This window comes from Protopterus annectens, chromosome 8.part0 (genome assembly GCF_019279795.1).
Source record: "Protopterus annectens isolate FY-2018-M chromosome 8.part0, PAN1.0, whole genome shotgun sequence".
In the NCBI taxonomy this organism is placed as follows: Eukaryota; Metazoa; Chordata; order Ceratodontiformes; family Protopteridae; genus Protopterus; species Protopterus annectens.
This window is the reverse complement of record NC_056741.1, coordinates 343,103,466-343,128,309: the sequence shown is the minus strand read 5'-3', so window position 1 is coordinate 343,128,309 and position 24,844 is coordinate 343,103,466. Positions and strand designations below refer to the sequence as shown.

The window sequence follows — 24,844 nt, the reverse complement described above, 5'->3', positions numbered from 1 at the left end:
AGAGATGATTGCTGTCCAGCACACCTTGATAGCTTTCAAGCCCCTTCTCTCCCCAGGAGCTCTCCTGATCAAAACACCACTGTAATGTGGGATATCAACAGGCAGGGAGGGACTCACTCCTACCCTCTATGCAGGCTGGCCACGACCCTTTGGTACAAAGCCTCTGCCATGCAACTCCACCTGTTAGCATAGTTCCTATCAGGTTCTCTCAACTCTCTGACAGACCAATTAAGCATAAATCTTCTGGACCCACACGAGTGGCAGCTCAACAGAAGAACCTTCACCCGAACTCTTTGCCTCCCACACCAACCGTCAGCTCAACTAATTTTGCACCAGGGAGCATCACTGCATGGCTTGGAAAGTGGATGCCCTGTCCTTCCCCTAGGTCAATCTATCGGTCTATGCCTTTCCTCCACTACCTCTCATCCACAGGGTACTGCTCAGAAATAAAGGAGGTAAAACCAAGGACAATTCTTACAGCTCCAGACTGCCCTCACCAGCAATGGTACCCCTTGCTGTACAGCCTGTCCCACTGCCACCATGGCATCTTCCTCAGATTCCAAACCTCCTGACCCAGAGGGAAGGGGAATTTATGCATCCCCAATTGCAGACACTCAGTTTGGCAGCTTGGCTTATTCCCTAACCCCTGATCAATCTGCCAACCTCAGTAAACAAGTTCTAAATGTTATACGTGAGGCCAGGCGCCCTAGCACTAGAAAGTGCTATGCTGACAAATGGAAAAGGTTCTGCACCTGGATTCAGGTTAAGGGGGCCAATAAAGCAGAGCCCTCCCTCCCTCTCTTCCTGGATTACTTAGCTGACCTACTACACAGTGGCCTCTCTTTTTCCTCTATTAAAATTCATACCTCTGCTATCTCTGCTCATTTTCCCACTGAGCAGCCCCTTTTCTCACACCCCTTGATCAAACAGTTCCTATGAGGGGCTAGCAACTTGAGGTCACCCAGAAGAGCAACAACCCCAGCTTGGGACCTTAACTGTGTGGGAAAAGCTGTAAGACCGCTTTCCCCCTGGCCATCACTTCAGCCAGAAGAGTCTCCGAGCTGCACTCATGGCTGTGGAACCCTTCATCATCTTCCATGCTGACAGGGTATCCCTCAGGGCTAACCCATCCTTCATGCCCAAGGTGGTGTCCAGTGTGGCTCTCAATCAATCCATTCATTTGCCCACCTTTTTTCCTAATCCCCAGAACAAGGGGAAAGGATCCTGCACTCCCTAGATGTGCACAGACAGCTTAGATTCTGTCTAGACCGGACTAAATCCTTCAGAAAGTCTGATCAATTGCTGGTTAGCTTTGCTACAGGGGCTGAAGGCAAAGCCATGTCCAAACAAACCATTTTCAAATGGATAGCACACTGCATCTATTTCTGCTACCAACAACACGGAAAGCTCCCCCCCCCCCCAAGGGGGTCAGGACTCACTACACAGAGCAGCCTCCACCTCTGCAGCTTTCCTCAGAGAAGTACCCACCAGGGACATCCTGGAGGCTGCCACCTGGACATCTGTTCACACTTTTACCAGACATTACCATCTACCTCTCTTCTCCAAATCCAGGGCAGGGTTTGCCTCTGTAGTCTTGCAGGGCATCCTAGCCAGCCCCTAGATGTTCTTCATCTCACATTGCTGCAGTCCTTACACTTGGGTAGTCCGCTGTCCTCGGTCGGCCCGAATATCAAAGTATAAGGCTGACGTCGGTCAAGGTGCATTAGACTGACATCAGGACGTCAGGGTATAAATGCGCATGACCGACGTCATATCCTCAGTCTTTTTTGCCGCATGGTCCGATGCAGAAGCAGCGTTGCAAGTGCCGTTCGGCGTTCTGAAATTTTTTGAGTTCGGAGTTTCAGACCGAGTCAAAGTTGGCCAAGTACCCCGTTGGGGAATATTTTGCTTTTTTCTTCCCTCAGTGGTTTACCGGATGTCAGAAAAAGTGAATAACTGTATTTCTTGTGGGAAACGGATACCGCATAGAGATTATCATACCTTGTGTATTCCTTGTTTAGGGCCTAAGCACGACGTTGTTGGGTGTCGCTTTTGTGCTAGATTCAATAAGCGCACTATTAAGAGAAGGTTAGATTGTGCCAGGTTAGTCTTTGGGAAGCGGTGCAATTACACTATGCCGTCGGATGCTCCGGCGTCCGCTTCTTCTAAGAAGCGCAAGGATAAAGCAGCTAAGCCCAGGGTAGACGAGTCGTCTGCGGACGCCGGTTCTTTAGAGGTATCGGTGGAGCGGTGGTTCCACCGAGTTTCTCTGGAGGCCCAGGGGAGACCTTGTTATTGCAGGATGTGGCCTCTCAGGAGGCAAGTCAGGCTGAAGGGGCTTCTCAGGTTACTGTACTCCCTCCCTTCCTAGGGTAGTTAGGCCTTCTGTTTCTAAGGCTTCTCCCAGAGGCAGGCCAGGTTTAGCTTCAGTTGGTGTCACTCCTAGTTCTTCAGGATCTGTGCCCAAAAGCATATGCTTAAAATGGCAGAAGATTTGATTACCTTAATTAGAGGTTCTTTGGCCCCTCCTGATAAGAGGCCTAGGGTGGAACCTGAGTTGGGGAGTTTTGAGCAGGCTTCAGATGTTTCAGAGTCTTCGGCTGAAGACTTGCAGGAGTATTCTCCTTATTCTGATTCTGATGTGGATGATTCTACTCCTTCTGCTTCTCCTCCTGAGGATTTTTCTTTTCAGAGACCCTCCATTCCATGAGGGAGCATTTTAAGTGGGAAGGTCAGGATTTCTCTGATTCCAGGAAAAGGCTTAGGGAATTTCTGTTTTACCCCAGCATAGGCCTTTGGCTATACCTCCTGTTCTGGATGTTGTGGAGGATGTGTTTGCAGAGGCTTCTCTTAATCCTGATTCCTTGCCTCCTGCTCCTGTTAAGCCGGATAGGTATTATAGGGTGCCTGAAGCTCATAAGTTTCTTTTTAAGAGTCCTAGGGCGGACCCAGAAACTGTTAGTCAGGGGCCTAAGGGTGTTAAGGCTTCTGTTAAAAATCCAGTTCCTCCAGATAAAGAGGCTAGGGCTTTGGATAGATGGGGAAAGAAAGTTTATACGTCTTCCACCCTAGCTATGAGGGCTCTAAATTGCCAGTTTCACATGTTGAAATACCAAAACTATCTACTGTCTCAATTGAAGTCTAAGGTAGATGCTCTGGCGGAAGGTATTGACTGTAAAGAGTTACAGGATTTGGTACATGTCTCTGAACAAGTGGGTAAGCATTCTTTGCAATGTGGTTTTGATGCTGTACAGGCCTCGTCTAGGGTGGCTGCCACAGGGTCAGTTCTTCGCAGGCACGCCTGGCTGAGGGATCAGAATTTATCTGACCATGTTAAGACAAGGATTTTGGATGCTCCTTTACAATCTGATGTGTTATTTGGTTCACCTGTTGAGGCAGTCTTAAAGAAAATGGAAGACAAGGCTAAGTCTATGCAGACTGTTAAAGATTTTTTGCAGGTTCAGCCTCTGAAGTTTAGCAGAAATTGGCCTACTAAAGGGTGGACGTATCCTTCTTATGATTCCCAGTCTAGGGGCAGGTCTAGGCGGGTAGGGGCAGAGCTCAGGGCTCTTTCAGGCCTAGGACAGGGAGTTCACCTGCACAGTCTTTGGGTGAGGGCAGGGGTCAGTCCTTTCGTAAACAGACCCAATGACCTACCTTTTCAGCTGCCAGAGTCTTCTCGACTGGCAGCACCTTTGGGAGGAAGGTTGGCACTTTTCAAAGAAAATTGGAGTTTAATTACCCAAGACAGATGGGTGTTGGATATCATACACCAAGGTTACAGGTTTTATTTCCATACCTTACCTCCCTTCAAAGGCATGCCAGACGTTCCTCCTCAGCAAAGAATAGAGGCTCACAAACAGATTTCTTTGCTGCTCCAAATAGGAGCCATTCAGCTGGTCCCTCTGTCAGAAGTGGGCCTAGGATTTTATTCTCGCCTGTTCCTAGTACCAAAGAAGGGGAACACGTGGAGACCAATTTTGGATTTATCTATCCTCAACACTTATCTGGACATTCCCAAGTTCAAAATGTTGACGTTACAACAGCTTTTACCTCTGCTGGGCAAAGATCATTGGATGGTGACTCTGGATCTCAAGGAGGCTTACCTTCATGTTCCTATCAGGCTAAGTTGCAGGCAGTATCTACGTTTCCGGGCTGGGACTTCTCATTATCAGTTCTCTGCATTGCCCTTTGGCTTATCTACTGCGCCCAGAGTATTCACGAAGGTTCTGGCTCCAGTGATAGCTTTCTTCAGACTAAGAGGAATACAGATCTATCCTTATTTGGACGATTGTCTGATTCTGGCTCAAGGAAAAGAAGAACTTCTTCATCATCTACACTATGTGATAGCAGTGCTAAGATGCCTGGGGTATTCTGTGAACGAAATAAAGTCCAGTCTAGTACCCTCTCAGGACATGTGCTTTCTGGGTGTGAGACTGAATACAGCATCCCAGATGGCCTTTTGACCCCGGACAAACAAAAGAATCTTTCTCTTTACTTCCATCAATTGTCTCATCAGTCCAGGCTGACTGCAAGGACAGTCCTTCAAGCCTTGGGGTTCATGGCATCTTGTATTCTGGTGCTTCCCAATGCCAAACTGCATATGAGGAAGCTGCAATGGTATCTCAAAAATGTATGGACACAGCACTGCCAAGATTTGGACACTGTCATTCAGATAATACTTGCATTCAAAAGGAATTTTTGTGGTGGGCTCAGGAATGTCACCTAAACAAGGGACTCTCTGTGACCCGGCCAGAGGCAAGTCAGATTCTAACGACAGATGCCTCAGACAAAGCTTGGGGAGCTCATCTAAATGGAAAGTGGATACAAGACACGTGGCCTGCCAGACTTCTACATCTACATATCAACCTGAAGGAGATGTTAGCAGTCCAATTTGCATTAATAGCTTTCAAGGATTTACTTCTTCCAGGGCAGGTGTTGATTCTAACAGACAACACAACTGTCATGTGGTACATCAACAAGCAAGGGGGAACACATTCTTATCCTCTGTGCAGACAAGCAATGATTTTGTGGGAGACTGCTCTCAGTTTACAGCTAAATCTTCAGGCAAGGTTTCTGCCGGAGCACAGAACTCCTTAGCAGATGTGTTGAGCAGACAAAATATTGATCCCCACAGTAGAAATTGGATCCTCATGTATTTCAGAAATTGACAGTGTCATGGGGAACTCCAGACATAGATCTGTTCGCTTCTCCACTAAACTACCAGCTGCCAAAGTTTTGCACAAAAAGTTTTCATCCCACAGCTTGGAAAGTGGATGCTCTTTCATTCAATTGGAGCAATCTTCATGTGTATGCCTTTCCACCTCTGCCTCTCCTCCCAAAGGTACTTCTGAAGGTCAGACAGGACAAGCCAAAGATGATTTTAATAGCTCCAGATTGGCCTTGACAGCATTGGTACCCACTACTGAGAAGTCTGGTACGGGAGCCTCCATGGCCTTTACCTTCGATTCCACACCTGCTGACTCAGGAGAACAGTCATTTACTCAATGTCAAACTTCACTCACTTCACCTGACACCCTGGCATATTCTGTTTTAAACCCTGGAGGGTTTCAGCTTCCACAGCAAGTTTTGAATGTTATTTTGGAAGCCAGAAGGCCTAGTACAAGGAAAGTGTACGCAGATAAATGGAAGAGATTTTTATTTTGGAGTGCAGCAAAAGCATTTGATGTTTCTAAGCCTAATTTAAGTGTGGCTCTTCAATATCTTACTGAGTTACTGGACAAAGGTTTGTCCTTCTCTTCTATTAAGATTCATGCTGCAGCAATTTCTGCTCACTATGATTGTGACCCACCATTGTTTTCTCATCCTTTAAGCAATTCCTTAGAGGGGCAAAGAATATAAGACCCCCACGGAGAGCTCCTACTCCTGCTAGGGATCTCAGTTTTGTGTTGGAGAAACTCACTCTACAACCTTTTGAGCCTGCAGCTACTGCTGAGTTGAAATATTTATCATGGAAGACTGCTTTTTTGTTAGCCATTACCTCTGCGAGAAGGGTTTCTGAATTACAGGCCCTTATGGCAGTTGAGCCTTTCTTAATTTTCCATAAGGATAGGGTATCTTTGCGTACTAATCCTTCCTTTATGCCTAAAGTGGTTTCTAGTGTGTCTTTAAACCGAACTATTCATTTGCCTACCTTTTATGCAAACCCCCAAAATAAAGGGGAAAAGATTTTGCACACTTTGGATATACACAGGCAGTTGCGATATTATTTGAGCAGAACTAAAGGGTTCAGGCAGTCTCAGCAGTTATTTGTTTCTTTTGCTTTGAGTTCTCAGGGCAAGCCTGTGTCAGAACAAACTATTTCAAAGTGGATTGGGTTTTGCATTGCTTTCTGTTATTCCCATCATGGCAAGGAGGTTCCAGCTGGGATTAGGCCTCATTCCACTAGGGCTACTGCCACTTACAGCTTTTTAAGGGGTGGCAACTAAAGATATCTTGGAGGCAGCTACTTGGAGTTCTGTGCATACTTTCTCTAAGCATTATCACCTTCCACTTTACTCTAAATCTAGGGCTGGTTTTGCCACTGCTATTTTACAGGGCATTTTGGCAGCTCCTGCTTCTTTATAGTTGTGCCAGCCTCCCTTACCTCTGCTTTGGGATTCTACCCAAGTGTAAGGACTGCAGCAATGTGAGATGAAGAACATAGTACAGTTTTGTACCTACCATAAATGTAGATGTTCGAAGATCCACGTTGCTGCAGTCCAATTTACCCTCCCTCCTTCCCCTCTGTAGTTAGAGGCGGTTGTGTGGGTTGGATTGTAAATATTGTGTATATTGTGTATATTGTACATATTATTAGTGCTAGGATGGTTGGTTGTTGGTTTTGTTGTCTTTGGGTTTTGACCTTTCTTGTTAGGGTCTTCTGACATCTGGGGCAAGAAAAGACTGAGGATATGACGTCGGTCATGCGCATTTATACCCTGACGTCCTGATGTCAGTCTAATGCGCCTTGACCGACGTCAGCCTTATACTTTGATATTCGGGCCGACCGAGGACATCGGACTACCCAAGTGTAAGGACTGCAGCAATGTGGATCTTCGAACATCTACATTTATGGTAGGTACAAAACTGTACTTTTCCTTGACTGCCTCCACCCTTTTTCCTCAGCTTTGGGAATCAACCCAAATGTGATGACTGCAACAGTGAAACACAAAGAACATAGTACAGTTGTGTACACTTGCCATAAATGTAGATGCTCGAGTGTATTCACTGTTGCGCTCTTGGTTTCCCTCCCTCCATCCCCCTTTTTTCTGCTCTTTCCTTACAAGGGACATATTGGTATTCACTTTCTACTGGTGGGGTTCTTCCACCAGAACCTGGCTTCTACTTGGGGGCTCCCGACAGGTTAAGGCAAGAAAAACTGATGTAATGGCGTCGGCTACCTTACTTTATACTACTGACTAATTGATGTCAGTCCTGAAGCTACAGCAACCGACGCAGAAATATTAAGCCTCTGGTATTCAGGCTGGCCGAGGGCTACCCTGGCAGGGATAACCCAAATCTGATGACTGCAACAGTGAATGCACTCGAACATCTACATTTATGGCAAGTATGCACAACTTTACTTTCTTCCCATTCCGCGGTGGTACAGCGGTAGCATTGTTACGTCACAGCAAGGGGTTCTCCTGTTTGATGCTTGGCTTGGGGAGTGCCTTCTGTGTGAATTCTGCATGTCCTCCCCACGGTTGGGTAGCTTTTGAAAGACATGCGTGTGTAAATGGGTGTGCCTTCGTTGAAGGTTGGGCGTCGAGCTGGCACTTCGGCGTTTCGTAAAAAAATCTACTGCCAATCATTAGCGGACCGGAGTTCCGCTGTGGCGACCCCTTACCGGGAAAAGCCGAAAGACAAACAACATACACAATTGTACTTTCTCCCTTTTTTTGTAATTTTTCAGAAACAATTGCCGCATTCTCCCTCACAGAATGGATCTAGTCACACAAGAACAGGGATGTTTGATTTGCTATATCCTAACCCCAGGGAACTTCAGTTGCCTGCCTGGATGATAGATTCTTAGTTCCTTTTATGCACTTGTTTACTGAGGATATGCAGCAGTCATTTATGGAGGCAAGAAACCTTGCTACTAGAAAATCATATATTAGTAAATGGAAAATGTTTTCTTGTTGGAGCCAACAAAATAACCGGCATCCATTCAGGGATAGTATTTCTATGGTTTTACAATATTTGAGTATGTTGTAATCGTATAGCCTATTGTACTGTTCTATTAAGGTTCATTTGTCTGCCATTTCAGCATGTCTGCCCATTGGCTCCCCTGTTTCAATGCATTCCCATGTTAAAATGTTTTTTAAAAGGGGTTTTCATAGGTTCATAGATTAGTACTAGGCTAACAGCCCTTCTGGGCCATTTTAAGCCTAGCCAAATACACCGTGTGAGAATCAAACCCTGTACCTTGTAACTGTAAGGTAAACACCTTAACCATTATGCCAAGCTCCCACCCCTGCATAAGAGACCTATGAGAAAAACAGTGGTTACTCCTTAGGATCTTAATTTTGTATTACAGAAGCTAACACTTGCTGCATTTGAGCCAGCTCATCTTTCTGACTTGAGGTACTTAACTTGAAAAGCTATTTTACTGATTCCTCTGTAGAGCATCTGAGATGCAAGCTGTTATGGTGGGTCAACCCTATCTCATTTTCCACAGAGATTGGGTTTCTTCGAGAACTAATCCTACTTTTATGCCTAAAGTGGTATCCAAGTTTATTTAATGCCAAACCTAACCCAAAAATTAGGGAGAAGAGAGACTCCATACCTTAGATGTCCACAGACAACTCAGATTTTCAGAACAGTTTGTTTCTACTGAAGATAAGAAGAAGAGGCAACCCATGTCAAAGCAGACTATTTCCAAATGGTTGTCCAGGGTAACTTTTGCTTTTCCCACCATAGCAAAACTATTCCAGGCAGGATCAAGACTCGTACCACCCGGGACTTGGGTTCATCTATGGCCTTTTGGAAAAGATTGAATTCTTGACGTATTCTAGAAGCTGCAACTTGGTCCACTGTACATACATTTGCAAAGCATTACAAGCTTGATTTCTTCTGTAAGTCTAGATCAAGCTTTGCTAGGTCCATTCCTCAGGTGCTACTGGACCCTTCTCCTTCCACCTCCAAAATGTTGTAAACTATGGTAATCTAGGCATTTAGCTTAGGCTACTGCAGCAGTGATCAATATGAAGATCATATTACAGTTTTTAGGTAAACTTATCATAACAGTAGATGTTCGAATGATCACTGCTGCAGTAGCTGCTCCCTCCCTTTACCCCCCTTTATTTTTGTTTGGGTGTGGACATTCATGTATTTTTGTATTAGCTGTATCCTGTGAAGGCCTGGTCTCTCAGGGCTTTACACAATATCCTGACTTTTTAGACACCTCAGCTCAAGCTAACACTTTGAGAGTGAGGAAGGTGCTCGTAAGCTTTGGAAGCTGGCCAACTGTTACATCCTTAACAGCATATAACTTCTATAGTTTAATCTGCTTTACCAGTGATCATTCAGACATATACTGTTATGGTAAGTTGACTTACACAACTGCACTTTCTTTATGGTTTGTCAGATTTGTATTAATATGCAAGTCATCAAACGTGCCCTTTTCTGAAAGTAATTTTCAATAATTGGTCGGTAGTGAGTGGCTATATCAAAGAGCAAAGTGTCAGTAAGTATTTCTGAGTTATGTCTCTTTCAGAATGGCATGTGCCTGAGACTTGGCAGTGACTTATTGCAGCATACTGACTTAGTTGCCTAAAGTGAGCAATTTCCAAATGTTATATAACTGGTATTTAACTTTTGCATTTAGGGAGGTAAAAACAAAAACTGACTGAAAAAGATGCACCACACTGAAGGGGGTCTGACAGGGGTCGCCACAGTCGCATAAATATGCCTTTTCTCCCAGACACTAGTCTTGCAGTTGACATACAGAGGGCATATCTGCTTGTGTGGGATGTTTGCTGTACTACTTTTCATAGAATGAAACATTTGTATCATGATAAAGTGAGGTATTCATGCTTAATTGTGTTATGTTCATTTCTGAAAAAGCATTTTTGGATTTGATGACTTTACCTTCAGAGGTGAGATTTATTTTTTTTGCTTCTTTTCTTGAATGTCAGTTGCAAAACCTTGGAAAAGCTCCCTTATTATTTATAATATAGTATGAAAGGTTTTATTTTTGACTCAGGAGGAGCATTGTGTGGAGATTGATACAGTCATTGAAAATGTTTAGCCCACCTCATTTGTAACTTTGATTTGAGTCCGTTACTTAAAGGTGAGTGTACACACATCAGATCTGATCTGCCTTTAGTGAAACAACAGGTAAAACTGTAGCATAGCAGAAGCTGACTGATCAGTTTTTCAGTCAAGATCCCAACATCACCCTTTTGGAACCTTACTGGAGCTTCAGTTTATTAATGAAATTCTTCCATTCTCCTATCAAGTAAGGCAAGAGTTTGTAGTCTGAGGATTTTAACCTCTAGGCTGATGCATTTAAAGTTCTGATATTTCAAAGTGACTCTGTCTGCCTGAAGAGTAACACCCATATCTTCCCAAGGAAGATTTCCCTGAACAAATCTGTATGCCTTCCTGACTTTTTCCTAGGCTTTAAAAAAGAATTGAATGAGTGTACACATGCAGCATAGTTACTAGGCTATACCTTTACTAACAACTGTAGCTTACATTGCTATTAAAGATTCAGAGCCTTTTTAGCATGGTTGTCCTGTAAAGCATCCTGCTCTTGGTGCAGCCTTATGTGAATGCATCTCCCTCTTCCCAGTTTAAATACTGTACTGCACAGGTTTTTCCATTTTTGTAAGAACTTAAAGGAATCATGTCAAAGTAATTTAATAGTAATGAATATGCTGCTTATCCAGAGGAGTTGCTGAAGCTGGGCCTGTTTTATACACATTCCCAACACATTTGATTGTACTTGCACATGGAAGAATTGTGCCTACAGTCTTGCAGTTCTTATTGGGAAGGGACTGTAGTATGATATTGCGTGTGCCTATTAAGTCAAATGTATAGGTCAAGAGGCAGAAGGGTGCATTAGGCATGGCTTTTGCAGATACATGCTCAGACTGTTAGCCAGGTGCATAAAATAACAGGTTGACAATAGCACCTGTTAAGAAATTATACCTGGCGATCTTTGGATATAGTCAGATCCCATAGATATGACTTTTTGATTCGGAACTTTTGGTGAGACTATTTAAAGAATGTTATATTGTCTTTCAGAGTCATAACCAGACATTCTCAGTAGATTGCCCTCCTCCCATGTTCAATATTCAAACAAATACATGCTTATTGGCTACTCATAAAAGCATTGGACTGCATGGACCATAGTAATACGTGGAAAGTTTTTTGAGAAATGGGGATACTGGGTCACTGTGTTTACTTCTTGAGGAATCTTTCTACAGAACAAGAAACAGTTAGAACTCAATATGGAATTCAAGATCAGGAAAGGAGTACAACGGCGACGTATATCGTCACCCTAATTAAGCAGCTTATATTCTGATTGTATTGTGCAACATGCTGAGCTAGAGAATCGGATGCCTCAGATATGTAGATAGTACCACTCTGGCTGAAAGTGATGAAAAAAATTGAAAACATTCTGATGAGGGTGAAAGTCGAAAAGGCAAAAGCTGGCTTGTTACTTAATGCCAGTAAATGCTAAAATTGTGTTATGTAGCTCTTTCAGTTCTTTGCAAATAGATGTGATAGAATTGGAGGAGGTGATGGATTTTATTTTCCTGGGCTCAAAATTGTCTTCAGATGGTGGTTGTAACCAGAAAGTTAAGATTCTTGCTTTTTTTAAGGAAAGCTTTAGGAAATCTGGATAAGGTTTTAAAGAGCAAAGACATCAGATTGTCTGCAAAGGTCTGGTTTCTCCTCTAGTAATGTATGACTATTGAGAGCTTGACTATAAGTAAGGCTGTGCAACTCCAAATCGATGCTTTCAAACTGCGGTACTGGAGAAAACTTGCAAGCAGTTCCATGGACTGCTAGAACATCAATCAGTCAATACTCAAAGAAATAAATACTTCAAAAATTAGTTAGAGAATTGGATGGGTATCTGCAGATTCACCCCTGGCATGACTGAGTATGTTGCTCCTTGAAAAAGAAGACAAGGTCTAGCAATGAATTCTGGTAAGATGTAAATGGCCTGTGGGCCCAATTGCCTTGTATTTTCTACGGTTCTATGATTTTTTTTGATTCTATGATGGTTCACTGGAAACCCTGGTAATAAAAGTAAAAGCCAAATACTTTGACCACATAACGTGAAGAAGGGATTCACTGTAGAGAAGATGTTGATGCTGAGAAAGATTGAAGGCAAAAGATGAAGGGAGAGTCAGAGGCTATGTTGAGTGGAAAGCATTACTGAAGTAAATGAATATGAATTTGCATGAACTTAAAGAAGCAGTTTTTGACAAACAGGTCTGACACGCTAAACTCTTCAAGGTCATGAAGTGTCAGTCTTAAACAACATCAAATGACAAGCGTCAGTTTCTGCTGACTCATAAAGCATTTATATGGCTTTCATACCCACAGTTGTGAAGTACTAATTACACAGCTAGGTACCTTATTTGTGCATGGCTGTACCACTGTGTTTTAATCTCATAAAAAAGTCAAATTATGCCATCCGAGAGACCATAAAAACATATAACCTGATGCATTGTGTTTTGTTTGAAAAATATAAAATCTAGTGAATTTTCCTCATACATTTCCCTCCTTGTGAAACCAGGCTGGAGCAACAAAGCTGGCTTCAGAATATTTTAGTGATGAATGAGAAACCCTGTCTGCTCGATTAGGAGTCAACAGGAAGCCTAACACAACCCTGCGTTCCTTCTCAGTCATACTATGCTGAGAAAGAGAGGTTAATTTCCGTCTTTCAAGCCAAGGCAAAAGGGAAAACTCTTGGATGTGTTTTCTGGGTACTTTTGATTGCATGAACTATTTGCTTGCCTAACAATTGCACTGTAGAAGTAGTCAAAGATTTTTTTTAATTTTTTCTTTAGTAGTTAGAAGTTGTATATGCCATAAGATTTCAAGAATATGCAGCAGTTGTGAGTGTAAAAGGACTATGCTGGCAACTTAATATCATGGGTATCTGACATTTCTACTGTCTTGTGAGCTTCATTTCAAGCAAAATTTGATGTACAGTAGAAGTAAAGCTGTCAGGTCCTTAGTGTCTGCCTGAATAAATTTACAAAGTGAACAACATATTAACTTCTATGTAAGTGGTATACATTGTTGCCCAATAGCTACAGGACGCGGATGTCACGAACTTGATAGAAACAACTTGAGGTAATCAGGAACTTTTATTTCACGTAGAAAATAATGAATAAAACAAGCGCTTTCGCTCTGTCAATACAGAGCTTCTTAAGAATACAAAATCCTTTGTGCTTTCATTAGCACTCATTAAATAGTCATTAAAACAATCACATGACCCTTCTAACTCCCTCCCTGTTAATTAAAACCACACACTGTCATGTAAAGTGTAAACATGTGTGCAATATCTAAAAAAAAACCTCATTAAAATGCATACGATTGTAAAATTATGCAGCCAATGTCCATAAACCATAACAAGTAATACCTTTCTTCTCTAGGTCAAGCTATAACCATCACATAAACATAACAATAAATAAACTTAATACATAATTTACAATAAACATTAAAACGGACACTAAAATGGGTGAAATTGCATTCAAAGCATCAACTAATGTGTTACTGTTATGATGTTATAAGCGAGCCATTCTTAACTTTAATACACTATTAATTTTAATATTTTCATTCAACCCAGGAAGCCTTCCTGAGTCTAATTTGAGCTGACAATGTAGTTCACGGTATTCAAGCCTGGCTTCCCAGTTACCACCTTTCAAATCTGGTGTCACTTGCTCTAAAATCATGAACTTTAACTCCATATTTTCACTCACCTGTGAATGCTTAAAAAAAGCATTATTTTCTTTACCTTTAGAAACATCATAAAGATGCTCAAACTCTTCTCCTTAATTGCTGCTCCGTTTTACCCACATAAAACTGTAACAATATATACATATTCCTAAATAAACCACCCCTTTAGTTCCACGATTAAAATAATTAGTGGATTTGAATCTAAGTTTTCTGGAGGGAATAAACACTGTATCCTGATTAAACATAAAGCTAAACTGTTTACAACAACCACATTTGTGTGTACCCACTTTTGTCCTGCTTGTTCTTAGTCCAATGTCTCCATTTTTCTCAAACAGTTCCTTTTAGTTGGCATCCCTTTTCCTTACAAAATGGGGGCAAGATGGAACAAATTGTTTTACTTCATCATGTAAAGCTAGTATAGGCCAATGTTTTGAAATAATCTGTTCAATTTTTTGAGAACTAGTGGAAAAAGTGTGAATAAAATTATTCTTTGGATCTAGCTGTTTCAATCCTATTCCTTGGTCAGGAGTGGAAAATCCAGTTCCTAACAAAGGGAAATACGTCAAATCCCTATTTTCTGTAACCTCTTGAATCATAAGGTCAATCAAGGTCCTGGGGTAACCCTTTTCTTCAAACAATGCCCCAAGGGTGTGCACTTCCTCCAAAAAACTTTCAAATGTACTGGACATTCTCGATGCTCTAATAATCTGACCCTTAACTATCCTTTTCTTCTGATAGAAGGGATGTCCACTATCAAAGTGGAGATATGAGTTTGAGAATGTACTTTTCCTGTACAACTTTGATCGGAAGCAATGGTTGTCATAATCTTTAAATAAAGTCACGTCTAAGTAATTTAATTTGTCGTGGTCAATGTTATAAGTAAAATTCAGGAACCCAGTGCTGTTGTTTGTACTTCAAGAACTCATTTAAGTCTTCCTTGGTACCTTTCCACAACAAACAGATGTCGTCTAGGTACCTCATATAGTGTCCTATAAATTCAGACCATTGACTCTTAAAGACATATTTCTGCTCCCAATAGTATAACACACAATTGGCATATAACGAAGCACAAGGGGCCCCCATCGCCACACCTTTCTTTTGGCGATAAAACTCCCCATTAAAATAAATGAAATTATTTTCCAGGACAATTTCTATGAATTCTAGAACCAAATTAATAATGATGTTGTCAAGGCCAGATTCAGATACTAAAACTTCCCTGAACCAATCCAATCCTGTCAGATGAGAGATACTAGGAAAGAGTTCAACAATGTCAATAGTGACCATTGAAAGGTGCACATCGAACATCTGTTGGTCGATTCCTTTCAAGAAATCTCGCAAATCCTTGCAAATGTGTGTAATGGAAGATAAAAAAATTTTCACAGTATAGTCTACAAACTTCGCCAAGAGTTCAGTAATACTTCCTGCACCAGAAACAATTGGCCTAAATTTAATTGGATCTAGACTTTTGTGGGTCTTGGGGATGCCAAAAATAACTGAAATTCTTGTTTTTTCCACATGTAAATAATTATATAAACGCTCATTAATGGTACCTTGTAGAAGATGGTCGTGTAAGTAATAACTTATTTTAGAATGTGCAATATTAATTTCATTTAACGATAACCGTTCGTATTGGTCTGTTTCCTGTAAGATATTGTGTAAACAAGAGTCATAGTCCACCATGTACATCAGCACTACACCTCCCCCCTTATCAGGTTTCATTACCCTACACTTTTCTTGTTTCAAATAATCAATCAATTTCATCTCCTTATCAATAAGATTGACAGGGTAGGTATTGTTCTTAAATCGTTCCATGTTCCTAATCTCTCTTTCTACCAGTTCCTCGAAAACCTAGGGAAGGGTGAGTAGGGGGATTGAAAGTACTAGACCTTGTCAATCCTGTGTTGGTGTTGGTTTGGCCCTTGAAAAATATAGCTAAATTCAGTTGTCTAATGAATAGCTTTAGATCAATAAACGTGTTTGTCATGTTAGAGGGACGAGAGGGAACAAAATGAAATCCCCTGGAAAACAAATCAAAATAGTCTTTAGTGAGTACCAATTCGGTGAAATTAAATATAGTGAAGTTGTCTTTTCTACAAATCACCTGTTTATCACAAGTATTCTGTGATTCTGTGGTAGAAATCAATGTTTCCACAGATTCTAATTCGGGGGGTGGTTCCAACCTTTGAGTTGGTATCTCATCCCCCTCCCCCCTCTGGTGGGGGGATGCTGAAAATCCTGGAAAGACTGCTTCCTTCCCTTTTCGGCTATTCTTTCACTTCTTCTAAGGGGCTCGGTTCCAGGTCTAGGATAATTACCATTACTATTTGTCTCATTCACCTTATCTACAAAAACAGTGTCAGCATTGTTCTTCCAACCCCCACTTCTGGGGGCAGGGTAAGCTATCCCTCTCTATATTCAAAGAGGTCTCTTTCTAACTTCCTGATTTTTCTGTTCAGTATTTTAATACAATATTGATCCACTTCATGAAATACATTATCGTAATTTATCTTAACACTAATAAAATTATTATCATTAGTTACATTCCGATTCAAGGCATTCAACTTTTTTAACAAAATGTCAGCTTTGGTCTCGTATTCAGCAATCATTAACTTAAGCATTTCTATTCCGGCTTTGTTAAAAGTCTCACACAATTGGTCGTAAAAAAACAGTCCCTGATTGCTGACAGGTGTGTGAAAATATGGAGTTGAAGTTCATGGTTTTAGAGCAAGTGACACCAGATTTGAGAGGTGGTAACTGGGAAGCCAGGCTTGAATACAGTGAACTACACTGGCAGCTCAAATTAGACTCAGGAAGGCTTCCTGGGTTGAACGTTAGTAGTGTATTAAAGTTAAGAATGGCTCGCTTATAACATCATAATAGTAACACATTAGTTGATGCTTTGAATGCAATTTCGCCCATTTTAGTGTCCGTTTTAATGTTTATTGTAAATTATGTATTAAGTTTATTTATTGTTATGTTTATGTGATGGTTATAGCTTGACCTAGAGAAGAAAGGTATTACCTGTTATGGTATATAGACATTGGTTGCATAATTTTACAATCGTATGCATTTTAATGAGGTTTATTTTTTAGATATTGCACACATGTTTACACTTTACATGACAGTGTGTGGTTTTAATTAACAGGGAGGGAGTTAGAAGGGTCATGTGATTGTTTTAATGACTATTTAATGAGTGCTAATGAAAGCACAAAGGATTTTGTATTCTGAAGAACTCTGTATTGACCGAGCGAAAGCGCTTGTTTTATTCATTATTTTCTATGTGAAATAAAAGTTCATGATTACCTCAAGTTGTTTCTATCAAGTTTGTGATATCCGGGTCCTGTAGCTATTGGGCAGTACTTTGATTCTTGGTATACATTGTTGTTTTCTGAATAGGTTAAGTTTGGCTAATTGTTTACAAAGAGATTCTTATTTTTGTTCCATTAAAGAAGTCTGTAGACTGGGCTAGCACTCAAAACCTGGTGGTGGTTTTGCTGAGATGGTGATCAGGTGCTAGCTGGAGTGTCCGGGTCACTTTTATAACCAGGACATCAAGAATAATGGTGAAATAAAGTAGTACATCTGTGCGATGAGCTCATTACTAGCAGTAGGTGGTTGACCTCATTCTTATCTCTGTAGCAAGAAAACCCTCCTACTTATCCTCTGATCTTATGCTGAATAATCTTGTGCGTGATGTTTGTATTGGTCCAGTGTTGAGGTTTTGGTGGTGGTATGTTTTACTGTATGGCTGTTGAGATAATTTGGTCAGCTTAACAGATCTTTAGTATATAAGGGTCTTGGAATGGAAATGGTTGAGTACCACCGTGTAGCTTTATTGCCATTGTAACACAGATACACTGTCAAGTTATAGCAAGCTGGAACTTTAGTATTAGGATAACCTGATGTATTTGCATACTCCTGCAAGGGGTATCTTCTGTGTGTGCTATTACTGCTGGGGTGATGGCAGTGATTGCTTCTATAACACTAAGCTGGTTGAGATGAAGTTCTAAATTAGATGTGTCCAACCTGCGGGCCGCATGTGGCCCTCAGAGTTCTGCCATGCGGCCCTCTACCTCTAACTCCAACATCGATGTACACATGCCCCAAAACACTTTTTTTGTTGTGTTTTTCGTGGCCGTGACCTGTAACTCGAACATCGGTGTGCACATGCACCAAAGTATCCTCCTAGTTTTCTTCTTTTTTGTGCCAAAGAAGGGTCTGTGGGTTCGCACCATTATTTTGTGCCAAAGAATCAATGTGTGTGTTCTTGCTGAAGAGGGACTCGTCTATGGATTTGCTGCCATTGCCTTTTAAAGAGACAGCACTTGTGTTAATAGGTAAGTATGGTGTGAGTGAGTGCATGCATGAAAGCAGAATGTTTGTGTGGGTGAAAGTAGGTGTCTGTGTGTGTCTGTGTGTGTGTCTGTGTGTGTGTCTGTGTGTGTGTCTGTGTGTGTGTCTGTGTGTGTGTCTGTGTGTGTGTCTGTGTGTGTGTCTGTGTGTGTGTTTTATGTGTGATGACAGAGAGAGACACGTGCAAAAAGAGGCTAACGTACAAACAAGTTAGCACACAAATGCATCCTACATTAAAAGTATACTTTCATTAAATTGCAGCTTTTCTGACAGGGAGAGTATTGTATTGAATATGAAATCATACCTTTCAACTGTATGGATTTTCGAAGAATGTCTGGATTTTTGCCTCATCTTCCAATTTGTGTCTTTTGCTTAGGAAATAAAAGTAGTCATCCAATGTAATGCAGTCCCAGGGATTAAGAATGAGACAGCAGCCTAGGGTTAATGGGTCAGTAATGGATTGACTAATGTGGGACTGTAGCATATAAAGTTTATTGTTTTTGCCATTGGTAGGTTCTAAGCAGTGGTAGATTGGACAACAGTAAGCATATATTTGGTGGATCATCAATACTGGCAAATCAGGTGGGCACAATGTCATTTTTTAAATGTTGGGGTTTTTAGTGTGTATGTGTGTTTGTGTTGGGAGTGCTGCACTAGTAGATGATTATTAAAGACAGAAACATACAAACTGTGGAGAATGTTTCTTTGTTTCAAAACCTGATACTTGGGTACTAGGAATGCCAAAAATAGATTGTTTAAGACATAGCTTCTTGCCATTTACAGTGGATGGATATTTACATTTAATGGACAATGTTAGCAGTATGAGTGTGGTCCTGTAGGTATCTGAAGGATGCTAAGTCTACCACTGCCAATGTCTTGTAAAGTGACCTGGAAAATTTATATTGGGATGTTACTGAAAAATACAGCAAGTGGGCCTTGAAATGTAGTTTAATTAAACAAAGTGCACTTGCAATTTACAGGCCATAATTTAATTTATTTCAGGCAGTCCAGATCCTGGTAGATTGTATACCATTAGACTTAATTAGAGAGAGTTGTCATTCTGTGGAAATAAACAGACCTAGTTTCAGTGAAAGCTCTGTGGTTGTTTGCAGGTAGGAAGTTGCAGGATGTGGAGCTAATGTGTTATTATTTTTAATGGATTTGTCATTTCAAAGTATGGTTTTCTTTGTTGCAAAAGAAGACAGGATTGAATGAGCCATATAATGCTTAACTGACAATAATGGGATAGAAACATTATATGTGATGTATAATGTTTGCAGCTACACTTGTTTCAATGGTGTCTGTGATGCATAACTATTTTTGGGCCTGTGTCCCAATTTTATTTTTCGCTTTGTCCACAATTCTTGCTCTAAGGTTGAGAGGTATGGTTCCATGCTAAATCAGAAGGTTGTATTTACCTTGGAAGACTTTTCAGCATAATTATGAGAAACGTTTTTAATATCTCCACTTATTTCCAATATAAACTGCCATGTAACCTTGCAAATAACTTTCTTATTACTCTACTTTAATTCTTTTGGAGTTGACAGGTATGCTTCATTGGTTCGGGCGTAAGCATAGTGTGCTGTGACTGATTTCTTGCAGCAGTCTGTGGCTTACTTATCACAATAACTTTTCTGTGTTTCTGGGTGTGTGATCAATTTAACAGTTTTAAAGATGTTTTCCAAAATTAAATAAATACATAATAAATGAGAAAAAGTCATCCTTTCTTCACTTTGAGGTATTGACAAAGTGTGGGAATTTGTTTTTTTCAAAAGCAATGGTCAGCATTACAGCTTAGTAAACGGTCAGTCTGTGAATAACTTCTGCACAAATTAAAATGTCTGAATGTCAAATGGCTTTAGATTGGAGGGAAGTTATATGTTTACTCCAGTATGTAGTATGATCTTAGAGAGTTTATAGATTTCTTATTGATTTAATTTTTGCTGTGCAGTTCAGTTGTTTGTTGATTTATTGATGGTCCTTTTGGTGGTGGGAAATTGCATGGATGAATCCATTTCTATTATGATTTTTTTTTCAGATATTTTGACTTCCAGACAATTTCAATCAGTGAGACTGTGTCATGTGATTACTGAGGTTGCCTATTTTACAAGTAGGGGCTCCTTTTCTGTGTGTGTGTGTGTGTGTGTGTGTGTGTGTGTGTGTGTGTGTGTGTGTGTGTGTGTGTGTGTATAAGAGAGAGAGATTTAATATGTATACTGCATATATTTTTGCAAATGGAATTCTTAGTTAAATAGGCCCCTCTTCTTAGACAAGTAGACTTGAGTAACCAATATTAGATCTTAGCCATCCAGCTGGGAAAGTTTAGTATGTGGATTTTCCTTCCGGTTTGATGAAGGCTATGCTACTTAAGGAGTACATTCATGGCTATCCATCCAGTTGTAGCGTTGTTGAACTACATTGTTTGATAATGAGAGAAGCTTTTTACAGAAGTTGAAAGTTTCTGTGTCAAGAACCTGTCTATACAAAGTGGCTTGTTTATGTTGCAGTGAAGGCTGTGGTCTTTGTAGTGAGTGTTTTAAATATAACCAGTATTTCTGAGGTGGAGAAAGTCTCTTAAGGCAGGATCTTTCTTAGCCTGGAAAGCAAGCCAGTTTCCAGTGATGAAATTTATAAGGGCCAGTGAGAGACAGAGGAAAGCAAGAAGCTTTTTAGTCTGTTTGGATAACTAAGTGAAGTCAGTCCTTTGACCTTTTTTGGTCAGAAATGGTTGTAGTCTTTCTTTTGGCATGGTGTTTTGCTGAGGCACGTGCCAAAAGGGGTGTTGCGCTCAATAATTGCTCTTGTAAAGGAAGAATACAGGGATGTTATGACCTCCTTGTCCATGGATGAGATACCTGTACTAATGAGGTGGGCCATGTAAAAAGCTTTCCGTACAACAGAGACAACGTGGTGGTCAGAAGTCAGGTTTCTATCAACCTGGGTGCCCAAGCACCTCATGACTGATTGCGTGCTTACAACATTATTATTAATGTGATAATTTGTAGAGACATCACTCTCCTCAAAGGGGATGATTGTGCATTTTTTGGCATTTAGCTTGAGGCCCTTTTCTGGCACCAGTCATTTGCTTGGGTGAAACCCTCTTGTAGCTTATTCAGAATTGTTTTATTAAGTCAGTAATGTGAATTCTTTACTTGATTGCAAATTTGTTGGCTTATTTTTGTGGATTATAGTATTGTAGGACTGCTAATGTTGACATTTGTTTGTAAATGGACTGCTGGAGTGGTTTTCCCAGTGAGAAATGCTAGTGCTGTCGTGAATATCTGTTTATTTGTAATAAAACAATCTATATATTAACTAAGATGTTAGAGTTAACTGTTAAATTAGAGAATTAAAATCAGACTGAGAATTAGAATTTTAAGGCAAATATTAGGCATTTATTACATTTATTAATTGTTCGAATGCACCTACAGTACAGCCAGGAGTTCGACTTTGGTCTCCTGTGGCAGCGAAAGAGTTAACTATATGATATATTTTTATATGCGGCCCCAAGACAATTTCTGTTCACTCAATCCGGCCCCGGCAAGCCAAAAGGTTGGACACCCCTGTTCTAAATGTTTGTGACTCCTATGTAAGTTGCATCTGGTCTTGGGAGCTGTGACTCTGAAATACTTTGCACAAGGATGATTTTCTCAAAACACTCTGGGCTATAGTGAGCTCCTTATTTGATCTACGTTCTTCAAAGTTGATCTCTCTCATGTCAGGAGATTTAATAATAACACAGGAGAGGTGGTCTGTTGTCTGGGAAGTTGATTTTCAGCTGATTTCTCTAGAACTTGTGTATCAGTTTTCCACATCACATGCTATTCGTTGTAGCTATCTCATTAGCATTAAAGTTATGCACCTGTATATAACAGTCTTCTATCCATTGGTAAAGTATTCTGAAGCTAGGTTTGTCTTCCTTCTCAATTCACGGCATTATGATTATATGGGAGAAAGAGAGAGAGTGCATTCAAACATTTACCCCTATGATGATTATTTCACACAGCTGTACTTTCATATGCTAATATATGGCCTCTCCTTTTCCTTTTAAGTTTGCATACTGAACTTGACCATGGTTGCACAGTCCAAAAAACAGTTTTTATATGTGGCATTTTCACAATTAGCTATACTGCCCAGTGTTTCAAACAGTTATAATTAAATCTACAGTTTTTACTTAACCAGAATAAATAATCCTGTTAAGGCTGAAGGTGCATCAGCTACTACAGTTGTAGCAGTTTCACATGTTTTGGCTTGTGACATTTTAATATGCTCCTTCTTTATTGGGCTTTGAGTCTTGCTTCCACAGTGTATGGAACCTGGAGTTTGGCAACATGCATTTTGTGGTAGTGAAAGCTACTGATCTCAACAGGCTTCACTAACCGTTATCAACATCATTATAGATTGAAGTAACAATGTAGGAGTACTGGCATCATGGGTCTGTGTAAAAGTAGATAGGGAGTTTGCAGACAGAGAAACAGCTTTAAGTGTTGAAACTATAGACTTTTATGATAGTCGCTACTATTTTAAGCATGTATGAGCTTCTGATTAAGCATTTGTCTTGATATTGTTTTGCATTATTATTAAATATGAAATGAATAACATGTCTGTAATTACAGGATGAAGATATCACTCAGCCTGAAAGTTTGCTTGCGGTAAGTTGATTATCAAGTTTCATGTTCATCAGTATGCCAAATCATAAAATAAACCTCCAAGACACTGGTGTGGTCATAGGCATATTCCTGTAGCCCTTTGGTCTAAGAGCATGTTCATCTTGGCTTTGACTTCAGAATGCATTTTAATTCCTCCCTTCCAGTGAGGTTAGCTGTTTTGGGGAGTGCGCTGTAGAACATGGTCCAAGGCTTAGTAAATAACACACAGACACAGTGGATGGAGTCTGACCTCAATGGGATCTCTATTTCAAATGAAAACTCTTAAGGATGACCTACATTCCTCATGATATGCAAACTACTACAACTAGCTCATTAGCTGTAAAATTGTGTGCCTGTTTACAAAATTCCACTTTATTAATAACTACGAATTTTATTGCTTCTACACATCTACAAGGTAGAATGCAGTACATTAGAAAGTTAACCTTAACACTCTACGAAGCATGTCATAGGCACTTTACATCAGAGTCCAGCATTTGATTCAAATTCAGCAATGCAGCTTTTAATTCCTTGAAATCAATTTTAACTATGAAACAGTCCATGTTATCTGGTTGGTGTCTTAACAGAAGACTGTATCTAAAACTTTGTATATCTGGTAAAACCATTTCTTCAGTTCTTCTGCTTTATTTCTTCAGTTCTGGCACATATTTCACTACTCTATCACTATCCCTCGGATTTACTAAACTTCCGTGCAGGACTAATCTAATCCTGCACGGAAGCGGCAGTTTAAGAGGAGGACGGCAGCGCGTCATGCATATTAATGAAGGCACGCTGCCTGAACTCCAAATGCTACATGGAGCATGGACGAGTGCAGGGGGTGTGTCTGAGAGCAGAGCTCTCCGAATAAACACGCCCCTGCAAAGTAGAACAGAAGAATGTGTAAATAAATGAGCGAGACTGCTCACAAGTGTCTGCATATCCCCACCAACAATCCCCATGTGTTCAAAAGCAACAGTACAGTCAAATAAAATGAAGAAACCTATTATTATTTTTTTTAACCCAGAGTACAGCTAACCGTAGGTGCGCAGGTTTTCCCATCGCCTAGCTATGGTTAAAGCAGCTGAAGAGGATAACAAGGAATATATATGCAATAGTGGAGTGGTTAGAGCATCTGCCTAACGGACAGACTTTCCCAGTTCGAGTCCCACTGCAGCACAAATCATTTTCCATGGGAAATCTGTATATGAACATAATTTTACATCATTTTGCCGTATAACCTACAGAATAACAATTAAATGTGAACTGGAGTACTGCATGAAATGCACATGTGAAGTGTTAGTGTCATAATGAATAAGGCACAAGTAAGCAGATGTTCTTCGTGTTTCACTGTTGCAGTCATTACATTTGGGTAATCTGCTGGCAGGTTGCCCTCAGTCGGCCTGAATAACAAAGTCTTGGGTCCTGCGTCGGTTGCTGTCGCCTCTTCCATGACGTCAGGGGTATATATTATTCAGTCTTTCTTGCCGCACGGTGCCCGAGGCAGAAGCAGTTCACAAGTGCCGGTTGGCCAACTCCTGAAATTTTCGCATTCGAATTTCAGAACCAAAGTTTTCAACTAAAGTGAAGTACCCCATTGGGGTAACTTTTTTCTTGCTCCTTACCGATGTCAGTAAAAGTTAATAATTGCATTACTTGGAAGCAAATACCTCATAAGGATTTTCATTTGTACTGTATTCCTTGCCTAGGCCCAGATCAAAATGTGCCTTGCTGTCGGTTTTGTGCACTATTAAGTGTTGGTATATTTTTGCTTCAAAATATTTTGGATCCAGATTTAATTACCCTAAAGTGTCGTCGGTTAGCAGTCCGACTACCGGAGTTCACAAAAAACGCAAAGAAAAAGACAGACTGTCTAGGTCCAAAACCGATGAAGCTTCTCCTAAGCCAGTCGCTGGTAC

General features: G+C 40.6%; 1 protein-coding gene across 2 annotated transcripts in view; it reads left to right on the top strand.

Annotated features, from left to right (window-relative positions):
* GSTK1 (glutathione S-transferase kappa 1) overlaps positions 1–24,844 on the top strand; it is a 645,482-nt gene that overhangs the window by 407,203 nt on the left and 213,435 nt on the right. For both annotated transcript variants that reach the window (XM_044079844.1, XM_044079843.1), the window contains one exon: positions 22,899–22,934. In XM_044079844.1, coding sequence (XP_043935779.1) covers positions 22,899–22,934 — 36 coding nt within the window. The remainder of the gene's footprint in view (positions 1–22,898; positions 22,935–24,844) is intronic.